At 39.5% G+C, this 17,280-nt stretch overlaps 1 protein-coding gene across 2 annotated transcripts in view; it reads left to right on the forward strand.

The window, feature by feature from the left end:
* The window catches only part of reck (reversion-inducing-cysteine-rich protein with kazal motifs), a 187,003-nt gene that overhangs the window by 11,790 nt on the left and 157,933 nt on the right, over positions 1-17,280 (forward strand). The window contains exons 4-5 of one of the 2 annotated variants that reach the window (XM_043688962.2): positions 1,768-1,880; positions 9,675-9,759. In XM_043688962.2, coding sequence (XP_043544897.1) covers positions 9,687-9,759 — 73 coding nt within the window. In that variant the 5' untranslated portion in view covers positions 1,768-1,880; positions 9,675-9,686. The remainder of the gene's footprint in view (positions 1-1,767; positions 1,881-9,674; positions 9,760-17,280) is intronic. The other variant, XM_043688961.2, reaches the window with a different exon arrangement.

Consider the following 17,280-nt stretch of genomic DNA (forward strand, 5'->3'; position numbering starts at 1 on the left):
AGTCAGTCGCCTGAGTCGGGAATTGAACCCGGGTCTCTGGCGTTGTGAGGCTGCAGTGCTAACCACTGTGCCACCGTGCCGCCCGTCACCGTGCCCGCCCGCCCTTAACTGCACCATACCCTCTCTTTTAAATTTCTTATCAGAGTATTTTGATATTCTTTTTCTTTTGGAATTAGTAGACAATAAACTTCTTTCTTTAACTCACAGTTTTGGTAATTGGCTGCTTCACTTTCTAGCAAAGTATGTTTTATTCAAGTGTGGTAATAGCATACTAAAAAAGAAGCTTAGTATTTGTAACTGAGGTGGTTAAAAAGACGAGAACTAATTCCTCCTCTTCACTTGATCATGCCAAATTCTAAATCTAATTAGAAAAGGCAATTTTATGGTCCTTATGTGGCACTTTGTTTTGAAGCATTTTTAAAAGTTGTTTCGTTCTCATTTCTCTCAGAGAAACAATGTCGTCGTCTTAATTTTAGCCAGGTGTTTCAGAATTTGAGTCCAGCCATCATGTGTAATTGGCTACACTACCTTACACTAAAATATTTTGCTCTCACTGATAAATGATTTCTAATTCTTTCAAGTGGAAACTAGTGTTTACTGTGTTCAGGAATACTATTGCTGCACACCAATATGACTTTACATGACCTGGTTTTATTTCGGTGAAAATATTTGGGATGTGCAGAAGTGGTGCACTGTAAAAAACTGCCTCAGCCATCCAACCAACCACCATCGTCACTACCAACCACCCTGTCCCCAAGTTTATTTGAAGAGTAATCCTTGTCTTTTTTTTTTCCCTGTATCTCTACAATATTTTAACTTTCAACTATATATCCAGTTCCCTTGCAAAATCTGCTTTCAAGTCTGTTTCCACCATCCTATCAGGCCATGTATTCCAAATCCTGTTTCAGCCAAGAAAAGTTTGCTGGAATTAAGTTGCATCCCACTGCCAGAGTATACTCTAGTTAGACTCCAGCAGCTAGGAAAACCTTTGACCAGGTTAAAACATGTGGCTTTAATATTACTTGGAGGGAGTTCAGACACACAATGGCTGCTGTATTGTTTGACTTGTAAGTAGATTATGAATTGCATTTATTTTTAATTGCTTAGGTACAAGGTCAGGCCATTCAGACCTCAGATCTGTCCATTTTATTCTAATCGGTGTTTTTGATCTCAACTCCATTTACCTGCATGTGCTCCGTATCCCTTGAGCTCTGAGTAGAAATCCTTCTATCTCAGTCTGGAAAATTTTAATTCACCCATCATTTCTACTGCCTTTGAGAGTTTACTAGATTTCCACCCCCTTCGTGTGGGGTACAAAAGTGCTTTCCGATTTTACTCTTGAAGAGTCTTGCTCAAATATGATTTTAATTCTGTAAAAGGTAATCTAAGAAAATTTAAAACTTTTCCGAATGTTTCAGATTTTGACATACTCCCTTATAAAAAGGGAGATTATTGTGAACTGTTACAATCTTATGTGCCTGTAAGTGCTTCCTGTCTACAGCTTTATTGCTTATCAGGTTTCTGTTAAAGGAAGGGTCATTGAGAGAGTACATTTGAAGAAGGAGAAAATGAATCTGGGAATCATTCTGTATAGTTTTGATTCCTTCCTATGGAGTAGTTGCCATGGTATATTGGTAGCAGAGGCAGGAATCTGATCTGTTTTGGATGTTTTGGAAAATATAAGAGAAAACAAAATATAAAATCAGTTACAAATGAAAGGTGATGGAAGAAGAAATATATTTTACAAGTTTCACTTCTGCATTACAGAGCAAGGGGATAAATGGGATCCACAGAGACAGACTGCCTTGTAATTTCTTCATTGGCAGATGTAGAATACGTTTCTGAATTGGCTGTAGATTAGAACACTTCGGCCAAATCAGGTTGGTAACAACGTACTTTGAGTTGTATATTAATTTCCACCATGCACAATCTCTTGATCGTTTAATATTTTAACATTGTTTCATTGTCGTTCTGTTTGCCGAGCTGGGAATTTGTGTTGCAACACAAATTCCCAGCTCAGCGAACAGAGCCACAACAACGAGCACCCGAGCTACAAATCTTCTCACAATTGTTTCATTGAACTAAAGTCACAGAATTTTGGAATTCTATGTGTTCAGAGGTGAAATATGAGCAATAGTTAGAATCTCAATTGACTGATGTTAGCCTAAGTAAATTGGAATGAATATTAATCAGAAATCATTGAGCACTTTTTCACTTCTTTCAGGAAAGAACAAGCTGCAAAGTTCTTTGGACTTATTCGATGCCTTAAAGTTTAGCTTTAAAACGTTTTTGAACCAACCATCTTTCAAAATTCTGTGTTCTGTTGAGTCAATAAGTAAGTTATAGAGTAGAATCATAGAACTTGCTAGCTCCCAAGACAAAGAAAGCAAAACAACAATTCATGAACTAATATTTTGTAACTAGCGCATTTCTAATAACCCTAAATTGGTACTAATTATGGTTATCAGAAGTGTGCTCTAGGTATTTTAGTGTATTTTAGTGAGCTAACAGAATTATTCACTCATGGGAATAATGTGAATTCAAATGTACTTTAAAAATATTAAAACTAGCTGAGCTCCACTTAATAGAAATTAAAGTTATGCTCTGTGTCCAAGAACGGCACAAAGTTGGCAGGATTATGTCACAGTTGGAGGTTTTGTGTAGCTGAGAAGTTGATAATTTTGCATAAATATTGTGTTTTAAGCCTGTTTTCATGTAATGCTGATTAGCTTTTTGCTTTTAATAGTGTAATTGCATATTCCTTTCAGCTAGTCCAATTTATAATGTTTTATACAATACAAGAATAGGCTTTTCAGCTCACCAAGCCTGTGCCGATTCCTAATCCTTATTTAGAACCGCTACTTATTGCTAATATGTGGTTTCTATCCCTCTGTTTGCCTCCACTTGTCCATCAAGATACATCTTAAACATGCCTGCTTCCACCACCCCCAATGGCAGTGCATTCCAGGCAGCCACCGCCCTCTGTGAAATATTTTCCCCGCACTTCTCCCCTAAACCACCTTCCTCTCACCTTGAACATGTACTCTTTTGTAGTTGATGTTTCCATCCTGGGGAAAAAGCTTCCAACTATCCACTCTATCTATGCCCCTCATAATTTTGTAGGCCTCTTTCAGTTTGCCCTTCAGCCTCCGTCTTTTCAGTGAAAACAATGAGTTTATTCAACCTCTCCTCATAACTAAAATCCTTGAGACTAGGTAATTTCCTGGTAAACCTCCTCTGCACCTTCTCCAAAGCATTCACGCTCATCTGTTCATGGGGCGACCAGAACTGCATGCAATATTCCAAACATGGCCTGACTAATGTTTTCTACAGCTGTAACATAGCTTGCCACTTTTTATATTTGATGCCCCAGCCAATGAAAGAAAGTGTGTTGTATGCTGCCTTGACTACCTTATTCACTTGTGTTGCCACTTTCAGGGACCTGTGCATTTGGGCACCCAGATCCCTCTGTCAACACTCCTAAGTTCTGCCATTTATTTTATAGTTTGCACCTGAATTTAATTTTCCAAAATGCATTTTATATCTGTAATGTGGCAGTTGTAACATGACAAATCTTGTCCTTCCATTTTCTATCTATCTAATCATTTAATCTTGACAATCCTTTAGCCACTTAAGATTGTTAGATTGTTTTTTCTTACCAAATTCAACTAACTGACCAATCTGCGTAATGCCTTCTATTAAGTATTTATCCTTTAGTGTCAATCAGTTTAAATAGGCAAGGCAAAAAATCCAAGCAGTTACTTTTGTTTTTAAAAGTGAGAAGTTAACTTCAAATTCTTGGCTTTTGTTCTCTCAGTGAAAATTGTGGGATGTGACAGTGATGAATTTCTTTATATAGACACAATATCGGTTCTCTTCTAGGTCATTCGCCTCAGTTCTCTCACTTGCACGTTGTCATATCTGGAGTGGTGCTAGTTCCTTTGATGTTTCCACATGTTCTGGGAAACTGAACTTTTGCATGCAAGCGCTGCATCTAACTACCTTCCAATATTTTTGGCTTGACTTCTTAAAGTTAAGGTCTTGCTCTTAAATGTTTTCTTAGCTTGGAAAACTTTTCTCATAAACTCCTTCATTTCTTTAATCTTTTAAAGCCTTCTCCGGAAATATCTACGCATCTCTGAACTCTTTAAACTTATTGCATGTTCTTATGCTCTCATTCTGTGAATCGTTTTTGTGTAAAAACACAAATATTTATACATCTAATTCCAGAAGATAAAACCTCTTTTTCAATCTCATCAGATATGTGCCAGATCAAGTCATGTATGTTATTGCAATAATCAATTTTTAACTGTCAGTCACCTTAAAGACATACGACAGAAGGTTTTTGAGTCAATTTTCGTTATTAAGCAGAGAAAATAGACTGGCGGCAGCTGGTATCTCCTTTTGCTTTACCAGTTTTAAACAATAATAGATAACATGTAGATAAATGTTGCATTCTTTTGCATTCCACCCACTCTTGCTTATCTTATGCAGGCAGCATACTCTCTCTTATCTTTAGGCAAGTGGCCTTGACAGCTGTGGTCGCAAGCTGTGGTTGAACCTTACCAGCTGTGGTTCTGCCCTCAGATTGCTGTGTAAACCGCTCACAAGTTTCCTTGATTCTTTTTCTGTTTGCTCAAAGTTCAAAAGAACTTTTGCTAATCCCACATTTTAAACAGTGGTCCCACTGCTAATTATCTGCAAAGAAGAGTTTTATGTAAATATATGTGACTTTCTGGAGTTTGTGTTCAAAACCAAGAGGGTATTCATGATTTAAGGCTCAGCAATTAGTTTTATGTCATTTTATTTAGCTTAGAAAATGTCTAAAGACTGCCCTCACTGAAAGATTCCAGATACTGGTCAAGAAAAGCTAGAAATTAACTTTGAATGCAGCATTTTAAAGGAATGAGAGATGAAGCAACAAGTCCATGGTTTAGGGATAAAGCTGTCAAGTTCAGGACCAAGACAGTTTTAGTCTCTGTTACCAGGAATGGAGGGGAATGAGGTAGGGAATGCTCAGGTGTACTGGGCACTTGACCTTTTGTGCACAATTTAACAATGTAGGAAGAAACATGGACAGATGTCTGGTGCAGTGGACCATTTAATCCATCATGGTCGTGGGAATAAAAGAGTAGCTGTCATGTTTAATTGCAGTTTCTGGCTTTAACCTATATCCTATACTTACAGAACTCGTGTTTATTTTTAAAATGCAATGATGACTTTTGTTCCTGCTGCCCACTGGATGAGGAAAAAATGCTATTAATTTTCCTGTAATAGTTTGACCAACTACTTTACATCTGTGTTTGTTCCTTTGTTTTCATCTCTACTAAAATGTAGGTTTTTTTTTCTATCGACTTTCACTATGCCCTCCTTCCCCCGCCCCCCACCCCCACCCCACCATTGTTTCAGTACACCTCAATTAAATCTCATGTTAGCCTCCCAAGTTCTAAAGAAAATGATCCATTTAGACTTTACTGATGGCTAAAATTCTCCATTCCAAGTAAAATCTTTGTACCCTGTACATCTACACCCTCCCTTAGAGTGATTGCATCTTTCCTGCATTGTGATGCTTAGCTCTCACTTGAATTTGCAAACTATGTAGTGAGGCCCCTTTATATATGGGAAAGCAAATCTTAGCAGGACTTAGACACTTAATGGTAACGTCCTAGGGAGTGTTGCTGAACAAAGAGACCTTGGAGTGCAGGTTCATAGCTCCTTGAAAGTGGAGTGGCAGGTAGATAGGATAGTGAAGAAGGCGTTTGGTATGCATTCCTTTATTGGTCAGAGTATTGAGTACAGGAGTTGGGAGTTGTGGCTGTACAGGACATTGGTTAGGCCACTATTCGATATTGCATGCAATTCTGGTCTCCTTCCTATCGGAAAGATGTTGTGAAACTTGAAAGGGTTCAGAAAAGATTTACAAGGATGTTGCCAGGGTTGGAGGATTTGAGCTATAGGGAGAGGCTGAACAGGCTGGGGCTGTTTTCCCTGGAGCGTCGGAGGCTGAGGGGTGACCTTATAGAGGTTTACAAAATTATGAGGGGGCGTGGAGAGGGTAAATAGACAAAGTCTTTTCCCTGGGGTGGGGGAGTCCAGAACTAGAGGGCATAGGTTTAGGGTGAGAAGGGAAAGATATAAAGGAGACCTAAAGGGGCAATGTTTTCATACAGAGGGTGGTACGTGTATGGAATGAGCTGCCAGAGGAAGTGGTGGAGGCTGGTACAATTGCAACATTTCAGAGGCATTTGGATGGTGTATGAATAGGAAGGGTTTGGAGGGATATGGGCCGGGTGCTGGCAGGTGGGACTAGATTGGGTTGGGATATCTGGTCGGCATGGATGGGTTGGACTGAAGGGTCTGTTTCCATGCTGTGCATCTCTATGACTCTGTATCTATGTCAGAGTTATTATATGCTGTGGAAGTTCAGCAATCCAGTACAGATCTGTGGAGAACCCCCATTGGAAACCATCTTCCAGTCATATGCACACCTGTGGACCAATAAAAGGTTTGTTTCCTTTCACGGAACCAATTCTGAATCCAACTTGTTACTTTCCCTTAGATTCCATGAGCTATTAATTTCGATTGTATACTTTTAACATGTGCAGATCTTATTCACAAGTTTTTCATGCACTCACCCCTCAGTCTTACTAATGTCCTGTATTGAGACCAGCTGCTGTTTAAGTTCCAAAACCTGAGCTCCTCCAGCTGAAGGTTTGTCCTGGAACGAAGATTGTTCAGAACCTGAAAAACATCGTGCAGGCTCATGTAAAATAAACCAAAAACTCTGTCGGGGATCTGAAACAAAAACAGAAAGTTCTTCAGTATGTTTGGGTTCTGAAGAAGGGTCACTGAACTTAAACTGTTTTTTCTCCGCAAGTGCTGCCAGACCTGCTGATTTTCTCCAGCAATTTCTGTTTTTGATCTTGCATGTCCAACTTGGCACAGAAGGAGTTCCTTGAGTTGGAGGTGCCCTGTCAGGCTTCTATTTGTTAGTCTAATTAAACTTGAGAAATGACCTGAAGACTGACTGAAGGCAACTGGCTGTCACCAGTTTGCATCACAGTACTTGGGTCTTTTTAATCTCTCATTCTTAGACTCGTGCTATCTGGCCTCATCTGCTGTTGTGCTTCACTCCCAAACTCCTTCAGATCTGCACTGTTTGCCTTCAAGCTCGACTGTCTTATGATATCAATTTTTTGATATTTGTTATTTATTTTGTGTTTTGTTATTTATTTTTCCCTTTATTTTTAATATCCCCAATTTTTGTCTCTGTTCATGTTCTTGATGTTGAGGTAGTGTTGATGAATGTCAGTTGAGAACCGAATTGTTAAGAAGGAGACCACTTAGCTTATCCTGTCAATGCTGTTTCTTTGCATTATTAATGCATTTGTTTTAAGTGGCCACTTACCTTTATTTAATACATTTCTGTAACTTTATCAATCAATAACTTTAGAATTTGGGGAATGTTTCTACAACGGAAGAAATTAAGGAGTGTTTTGATAGGTGTTTACGATCATGTAGGGAAGATAGGTTGAGAACAAGTGAGTTTGTTCTCTCTCTCGCTCTCTCGCACACTCTTGCACTCCCATTCGCTCTCGCTCTCACTCTCTCTCTCTCTCTCATGCACACTTGCTTGCGCGCACTCCCATTCGCGCACACATTCAGGCTCTCTTTTTCTCTCTCTTGCGCTCACACTCTCACACATGTTTCCAGGAGGTAGAATTAGTGTATATCCTTGTTCACTGGTATTACTTTCTCAGGTTCTTTACACCGACTGTTGATTTTGAAGAGCTGTGTTCCTTCATGCAGGAGGTTCTTTCAAGTTGGTTTCTTCTGAGCAAGGGTCTCCAAGGCGTAGGTGTCACTGTTATGTGAAGAGATGAAGTGCAAACGATTTAAGACAACAATGGCTTTTCTTGAATTTGTATTTTTGTCTTGAACTGTTGAATATATCAACAGAAAGTGGTTTTGCAGTGTTGACAATTTTCCAGGATCCATTTATTGTTTTAAAAGAAGTTATTTTCCTTTAATAATAGAATATATCATTGTATATTTTATATATTTAAATATTAAATCAAGGAAACAAGTAATACAGTCTTTTTCGGCACCAATACTGTATAATTGCAAGCCTTTTGCTTTATGAATAGCATATCTTCTACCTTTTGTGTTATACTATAGGACAAATATATGTATATGATTTACGGTGATTGACCTGATATGTTGGCAAATGGGTTTTCCTTTTTGGAGGCTTGTCTTTGCAGCTTGTTCAGTTTGTTTTCTCTAAGATGGCGTCAAATTGAGGTGAAATGATAAAGGAAGCATAATTCTCTCTAAGGTAGAGTGAACATGGAGACAGTATGTTCTGCAACTGTAATCGATAACACTAATACTGTCTCTTTTTCGTCACTATTCTCTGCATTATTTGGAATTTTAGATGACCTTTGGACTTTCTGACAAATCTGCAACTCAGCTGATTATACCCTGGATATTTCCAAATCCAGCTATAAAATGAATCAAACCTTACAATAGCTGATTTTTACATGTTGTCACTGCTTTCTAATTATTATCTTTTATAATGAGCTAATTCAGCATGAGTGGCTTTACCTGCGCTTCATTGTATATGTGAACATTTGAATTAAGTTAATTTTAAACCATCAGATATTTGACTGAATTAATTTATGTTCAAGGTATGAACACAAGTTTAATGAAGCAACAGCTTTTATTTATAAAATGCAAAGAATAGAGCTAAAGCAGTTGCAGCAATCTTCATCCAGGAGTGCTGACTCGATTATCCATTTCGACTTCCTCCAGTGGTCCCCAGCATCTCAGATAAGAGTCTTCAGCCAATTCATTTCACTGCAAGTGATATCAAGAAACAGTTGGAGGCACTGGAGACTGCAAATGTTATGGGTCCTGACTACATTCTGGCAATAGTGCTGAATGTTTGTGTGCCAGAACTTGCTGCTCCCTTAACCAAGCTCTTCTAATACAGTTACAATACTGGCAACTATCCGGCAATGTGGAAATTGTCCAGGCATTTGTTCTGTTCACAAAAAGCAGAACACATCCAACCTGGACAATTACTGCTTCATCAGTCTACTCCTCATCATTAGCAAAGTGATGGAAGGTGTCATCAGCAGTGCTGTGAAGGAGCATCTTTCTCAGCAATAACCTGCTGAGTGACTCGCAGTTTAGGTTCTGCCAAGGCCACTCAGCTCCTGACCTCATTGCAGCCGTGGTTTCAAACATGGACAAAAGAGCCGAATTCCAGAAGTGAGGTCAGAGTGAGAGCTGGGTGTACCTCGGTTGCATGTTGAAACTGGCCCTGTTTTAACTTGTAAATTGTGCTGAAAACCAAATTTAAGTGGTGACTGACCCAGAGCTGTGACCAATAAAGCAAGTTGCACTTTTGCTCTTAAAAACATTGATCACATGAATTACATATCAACTTAAAATTCTGCACTGCGTCACAAAATACAACTCTCCTATCTTAACATAAGTATATCCTCCAATTTACTGGAAGATTGCTATTTGGTGAATTGTGTATGAGAGAAATGTAGCATCATGTCGTCCAGTATTATCACATTTAAACCTTAAGTTATGTGTAAAATATTAGAGGTAAACAGCTTTAAAAATGGCTAGCTTCTAATGAAACTGTGTATCCTGTATTGCAGTGACTTTTCCTCATGGCCCACAGCAGCACCCTAGCAGTTCCGTTATTATTCTTGGCATTGAAGATCTTCAGATGTGGAGCTGAAGGTATGGAGTAGTTCAATATTGGCCTTGTATGTCCTCTTCATAGCATCCATATATACTCTGGAAGTAAAGTCAGGACAAAGATGGACAGCATCGGAGAAGTCACGCTGTGTATACATTTGATTTGGTTCAGTTGTAATGTTGCCACGAACTCCTGTACTACACACCAAAGCTAACACCTCTTCTGAGAGTTGTTTTTATCATTTACTTTGATGGTTTGAGCCATTGTTTATATCACAAATCAGAACTTGCCCCTCTTACCTGAGTGCAAGCAGAAAACTTATTCACAAGTATAAGTGCATGAAGTGCTGGAAAAACTCAGTGGACAGGCTGGATCTGTAGAAAGAAAGAGTTAATGCTTTAGGTTGATTATCTTTTATTACTCCTAGCAAAGAATAAAAATTTGAGGAAGGGGATAGGAAAAACAAAGAATTTCTGTAATGGAGCAGAGATTAAATAACAAGTTTTCATTCGAAAACAGCAAAAGAGAGTGGGAATGGATATTATGAAGAAATGTTATTTTCAAAGTGAGATTTGAACTTCTACATTTAAAAAAAATCTGAAACAATGTGAAGTCATAAACGTAGAAACAAGACTGATCCAACCAAAACAGAAAAAAAAGGAAGCAGAAGTAATGACCTAAAGTTATTGAACTCAGTGTTGAGTCCATGAGCCTATAGAATGCTGTGCCAGAATGTAAGGTCTTGTTATTCAAGCTTGTTTTGAATTTCAGTGTAAATGAGTGTGAGAGCAAGGTGGCAAATTAAAATGACAAGCAACCAGAAACCCGAGGTGTTCTACAAAACACTCACTTGGACTCCCCAGTGTTGAGGGGATTATAAATGGGCAATGAGTATAGTTGCTAATGGAGAGAAGTACGTAATTTTTCAATTGGAAAGTGTATTTGGGGGCTTGGACAGTGAAAGAGATAAAAGACAGATGTTCAATGTGTTACATTTGCATGGAAGGATGCTGTTGGGAATTGAAAGGTGTTCAGCTGACTAAGTGTTGGTCCGAAGGAGTGTTGGTCAGAAGGAGATATTCCTTTGCAATATTCAATGGGGAGGGCAGTGTTGTTTTGTGCTAGAGCTGATAGAAAATGAAAGGATAAACTCTTGACTATGGAGGCTGGTGAGTTGAAGGTGAGGGCACTGGAACTCCTAGCATGGTTTTGGGAAGGAGGAGGAGGAGTGGGGATAAGGTTTGTGAAATGCATGGAGGATGTTGTTAACCACGTAGATGGGAATCCTTAGTTGAAGAATAAAGAAGACATTTTGGTTGTACTGATGTGGAAGATTGCATCATTGGGAATATGGAATTGAGCACTAACAGAAGCAGTTTGTGAGGATGTCTAGTTGAGGTGGCTGTGGGAGTCTGTGCTTTGTAGTGAACTTCAATAGGTAGCCAGTCTCAAGAAACAATGATCCACAAGTTGCTGAAGGGAAGGAAAATGTCAGTGGACCAGCTGAAGATGAGGGAAGGCTGAAAATTGGAAACAATCAGTAAGATGTTCTTGATTATGGTGAGAGAGCAGGATGGGCATTATTACAATTTGCACTGTACCAGATTTAAAAAAAAAAGGAGGGGGACTTGAGCAGGATGAAAATAATTAATGTTTCCCACAAAAAAGGCAAGCATAGCCAGGATCGAGATGATATCGAAGTGCTGGAGAAACTCTGCAAGTCTTGCAGCACATGTGAAGAGAGAGGCTTCAGTTTTGAAGCAGAAGTTGAGCAGAGTGAGAACAAGCTCAACGAGGTGGTGTGGGGGACGGCCTGGGCTCCTGATCAAAATAAGATGGAAATCCTCAACACTGTTCTATTGTAGCTGGCACCGGAGAGGATTGGATGCACAGTGGCAAGGAGGCAGATGTGGCTAAGAAACTGTTGAAATGACAGAGGGCAGCAAAGGAGTTGGGGATGTAGATTAGATTACTTAGTGTGGAAACAGGCCCTTCAGCCCAACAAGTCCACACCGACCCTCCGAAGAGCAACTCACCCAGACCCATTCCCCTACATTTACCCCTTCTCCTAACACTACGGGCAATTTACCATGGCCAATTCACCTAACCTGCATATTTTTGGACTGTGGGAGGAAACCGGAGCACCCAGAGGAAACCCACGCAGACACTGGGAGAATGTGCAAACTCCACACAGACAGTTGCCTGAGGTGGGAATTGAACCCGGGTCTCTGGCGCTGTGAGGCAGCAGTGCTTGCCACCGTGCCACCCGAAAGCTTGAGGGTTGGATAAAAAAATGAGTACATGAAGGAGGGTAGATAAAAGGAGAAGGTGACAGCATGTCTCTGGGGAGAAGGGGAAGGAGCCAACAGAGAAGCCATTGTGTGATCATAGTGAGCAAAGAGGTTTTGTGGAGGAGAGAAAAGAGGCAACATTGGGGGAAGAGGACGAGGTAGTATTGCTGGGTGAGGAAGAGGAGGGGAAAGAGGTAGTGTTGTGGGCTAGATAAAGAGATCGCAACTAGCAATGATGTGGAGGAGGATTTCCATGAATGTGTACGTGATGGTTTTTTTCAGATCAGAGCATTTAAGGAAGCAACCAATAACTGTGTTCAAGACTGGGTACTGTGTAACAAGAGAATTAATTACAATCTTGTGGTGAGTCCCTTTGGGAAGAGCAGCTGTAATATGATGAAGATAAAGAGTGAAGTAGTCATATCTGAAATTAGGGTCCTGAATCCAAATAAAGGGAGCTATGTAGGTATGAAGTGTGAATTGAAAAGAATGGTTTTGGGAATCTACTGAAGGGATTGAACATGGAAAGGCAATGGCTCATATTTAGAGAATATGTCCATGACGAACAACAGTTTTCATTCTTGTACAAAAGAAAGAGGAGTCAATCATGCCTTCGTACAGAAATTAGGCATACTATTGCATCTAAAAAAGAGACATATAAAATGCCAGAAAAAGTAACAAGACTAAGGATTCGGAACATTTTAAAATTCAACATAAGAGGACAGAAGTTTGATAAGAAAGGGGAGGAAGAATAGTATAGTTGTTAAATAGCAGGAAACATAGACATGGAATAGAAGAAAACATTTGTATAAATATGTGAATAGAGAAAGATTAGTAAAACAAATGGCTTCTGACTGTAAGAGACTAACAAGGAAATTTAATTGAGGACAAAAATGGCAGAAGAATTGAATGCATACTTTGGTTCTGTCTTCACAAAAGAGGGCACAAGTTGGCTCCCTAAGGTAATTTGCTGAGGGGTGGAATTGGAGGAAATCAGCATTTGCATGTCCAGAAACTGAAAAGATCTTAAAAACTGGGGGTCTTTTTGAAAGCATACCAGAACAGATCTTTTGGGATGGCATTGAGACCTTTGGAAGAGGACTTTGCTTGACCTGAAATGACCTTTTAAATTAAATTAGTTTTTAGCCAAAGGCTTGACCTCAGTGTTTCTACAGGTTTGTTTGGGTCCATTTGGTGCCTTTTGGAATAAAACTTCCCCTCTGTCTGTTTGGACCAAGCAAAGTATTTTCCTCAAAGAGCTGAATGGACCTAAGTGGCTAGCGTAGCAACAAATGGAGACAAAGAATAATAAGTGTGGAGACAATGGGGAGCAAAATTTACAGGTAGTAATAAAGAAATGGTGAATCCATACTCTAACGGACTAGCATACAGAGTTAAATGAATATTTTGCTCTTGGTTGTGATATGATTAGTAAAAGATTTTAGAGCATAAGGTAAGAATATCTGAAATTCAGAAATATCCTTCATCTGAAAAACAGTTGGTCCTAAGATTTTCTGATGCAAAGGATTCCTGACCTGTTATGAAGTTATGAATTGTTGAAATTTCATTTGTTTAATTCACTGTCCCTCCAATTTCAGGACTCCCTATCTTGAACATGTCCTGCTGTTCTCTCTGGGTTTTCACTTTGTCTGTTTTAACCTTTTTTTGACCTTCACTTCTGATTCATTTGGCCCTTCCTCTTTTTTTTCTAATAATATGAGACATCAGATTTTCACTGTTCCTCAGTTCCCAAGAAAAGTCATCTTGGACTCGAACTCTGTTTCTACCTTCATGGATGCTGCAGAACCTGATGAGTTTCTCCTGCACTTAGTTTCAATGTTACTGAAATTAAAATATTCATGTTCAGACGTATACTTATTTTGAATGGCTCTTGCTCAATGTCATGCGGAAAGGTTGTTTCCCCTTGTGGAGTGTCTGGAACTAGAGGATATCATTTCAGAATAAGGGATTGCCCATTTAAGACGGATGAAGAGCAATTTCCTCTGAGGGTAGCAAATCTTTAATGCCGATGGCTGTTGAGGCTGATTTCTTGAATACATTCAAAGCTGAGATAGACTGATTTTTTAATCAGTAAAGGAATTAAGAATTACAGGGCAAAGGAGAGAAAGTAGAGTTGAGGATTCTCAGATCAGCCATAATCTCATTGAATGGAGGAGAAGAGGATGTGCTGAATAGCCTACTTCTGCTCCTATGTCATATGGCTTCATTGATTTCCACTGTTTATACTTACGCAAAATACAGATTTGCACATTTTGCCATGCTGTTCAAATCAGAACTGCATGTTTTATCTACAGCTAGAATTGCCTTCTTTCATCTGTAGAATGTTGCTATATTTGCACTTCTTCAGTATATCTCTCTCATTACAAAAATTTAATACCCACTTAGAGCCATAGAGTCATAGAGATGTACAGCATGGAAACAGACCCTTCGGTCCAACCCGTCCATGCCAACCAGATATCCCAACCCAATTTAGTCCCACCTGCCAGCACCCGGCCCATATCCTTCCAAACCCTTTCTATTCATATACCCATCCAAATGCCTCTTAAATGTTGCAATTGTACCAGCCTCCACTACTTCCTCTGGCAGCTCATTCCATACACATACCACCCTCTGTGTGAAAAAGTTGCCCCCTAGGTCTCTTTTATATCTCTCCCCTCTCACCCTAAACCTATACCCTCTAGTTCTGGACTCCCTGACCCCATGGAAAAGACTTTGCCTATTTACACTCTCCATGCCCATCATAGTTTTGTAAACCTCTATAAGGTCACCCCTCAACCTCCGCCCTTCCAGGGAAAACAGCCCCAGCCTGATCAGCCTCTCCCTATAGTTCAAATCCTCCAACCCTGGCAACATCCTTGTAAATCTCTTCTGAACCCTTTCAAGTTTCACAATATCTTTCTGATAGGAAGGAGACCAAAATTGTACGCAATATTCCAACAGTGGCCTAACCAATGTCCTGTACAGCAGCAACATGACCTCCCAACTCCTGTACTCGATACTCTGACCAATAAAGGAAAGCATACCAACGCCGCTTTCACTATCCTACCTACTTGTGACCCCACTTTCAAGGAGCTATGTGCATACACTCCAAGATCTCTTTGTTCAGCAGAGATGGGACCTTCCCATTAAGTGTATAAGTCCTGCTAAGATTTGCTTTCCTAAAATGAAGCACCTCGCATTTATCTGAATTAAACTCTATCTGCCACTTCTCAGCCCATTGGCTCATCTGGTCAAGATCCTGTTGTAATCTGTGGTAACCGTTTTTGCTGTCCACTACACCTCTAATTTTGGTGTCATCTGCAAACTTACTAACTGTACCTCTTATGCTCGCATCCAAATCATTTATGTAAGTGACAAAAAGTAGAGGACCCAACACCGATCCTTGTGGCACTCCACTGGTTACAGGCCTCCAGTCTGAAAAACAACCCTCCACCACCATCCTCTGTCTTCTACCTTTGAGCCAGTTCTGTATCCAAATGGCTAGTTTTCCCTGTATTCCATGAGATCTAACCTTTCTAATCAGTCTCCCATGGGAAACCTTGTTGAACGCCTTACTGAAGTCCATATAGATCACATCTACCGCTCTGCCCTCATCAATCCTCTTGTTATTTCTTCAAAAAACTCAATTAAGTCTGTGAGACATGATTTCCCATGCACAAAGTCATGTTGATGAAATAGCTCAGTTAGGAGAGAGTTAGACTGAAGATCTAAAGGTCCCTGGTTCAATCCTGGGTTTCGGCAGGTTACCCACTTGAAATGACTTTTCTGTTTTTCAACCTATAATAGTTCCTGAACAGAGTACAACTTTAACTGTTCATTGAATCTTTCTTCCTGATTTTTTTCTTGTTGTAACATGTTTTGACTCAAAGCTGACACACATTTTCATTGTAATGAACCCTTTAAAAACAAATTGTTGTTGGCTTTGGTTTTTTTTTTAATTTACTGATTACAATTAAACTTTCGTTTGGTGCCAGTTATAGTTGCAGGGATAACTTAGGATCATGGTATATCTCGGCTGTAAGATCTGAGTTGTATATCTGCATAATGGATATGGACCTCATTTTTGAATAGTCCTCTTGCATTTTGAAAATATGTTTGCTGGAATTAATAATGCTGACTGGGTAGCTCAAATACTTGGATACACTTCGGGCTACTACAGTGCTGTACACATGAGGTCTACTTAAGAGACACTAGTAATCAAAAGTATTTGAAGTTTAAGGTACCGGCTGGGAAAGCTACAGTTAATGTTGATAACTTCTTGTTTTGCTTTCTTTGAAAGCAGGTGCTGCTGGCTTTTTCTAGTATCTATAATAGGGCAACATGTTATTTTTTAAACATTAAAAATATATAAAAACAAGTCTCAAGGCACCTCACTGGCACTCGGAAAATAATTGCTCTTATAGACGAGAAACTTGGGAGGGTGTCTAACAGTTATATTGCAAAGAACTTTTAAAAAGCATTTTCACAGGTGCTACATGTGTCCTTGGAGCATAGAAAAAGGTTGACTAGCATGTTGCCAGGGTTGGAGGGATTGAGCTAAAGGGGGAGGCTGAATAGGCTGGGGCTATTTTCTCTGCAGCATTGGAGGCTGAGGGGTGACTTTATAGAGTTTTATAAAAACCAGGAGGGGCATGGCTAGGGTAAATAGTGAAGATCTTTTCCCTAGGGTAGGGGAGTCCAAAACTAGAGGGTTCGGTTTAGGGTGAGAGGGGAAAAATTTAAATGGAATCTAAGGGGCAACTTTTTCCTGCAGAGGGTGTACATGTTTGGAATGAGCTGCCAGAGGAACTGGTGGAGGCTTGTACAATTGCAACATTTACAACATGTGTATGAATAGGAAAGATTGAGAGGGCTACGGCTCAAATGCTGGCAAATGGGACTAGATTAATTTGGGAAATCTGCTAGGCATGGATGAATTAGACCAAAATGTCTATTTCCATGCTGTACATCTCTATGACTCTATGCTTCTGTAATTCTCTCTGGTTTAATTCTATATCTTTTTGGTTTTACTCAGGGCAAAGAGTCTAGATGATTAAACATATTGCCATTAATATATTTCTGCAGAGTACATGAAAATAATACTGATGTGTCCTCTGGCTCCGGTTCAATTCTTTCAATCCTTTCCATGAAATATCCCTTAAAACATTTCCTTGTTTAATTTGTCAGGTTTCATGCATACTCCTGTTTTTAAAAAAAATCTGTTAGCTGTTCTGATAAAGCACAATGTGCCTGAAGCACCACCTTTTGCCT

Source organism: Chiloscyllium plagiosum, unplaced genomic scaffold, assembly GCF_037043375.1.
Source record: "Chiloscyllium plagiosum isolate Xiang-an unplaced genomic scaffold, Cpla_swu_hap1 HiC_scaffold_4, whole genome shotgun sequence".
Taxonomy (NCBI): Eukaryota; Metazoa; Chordata; class Chondrichthyes; order Orectolobiformes; family Hemiscylliidae; genus Chiloscyllium; species Chiloscyllium plagiosum.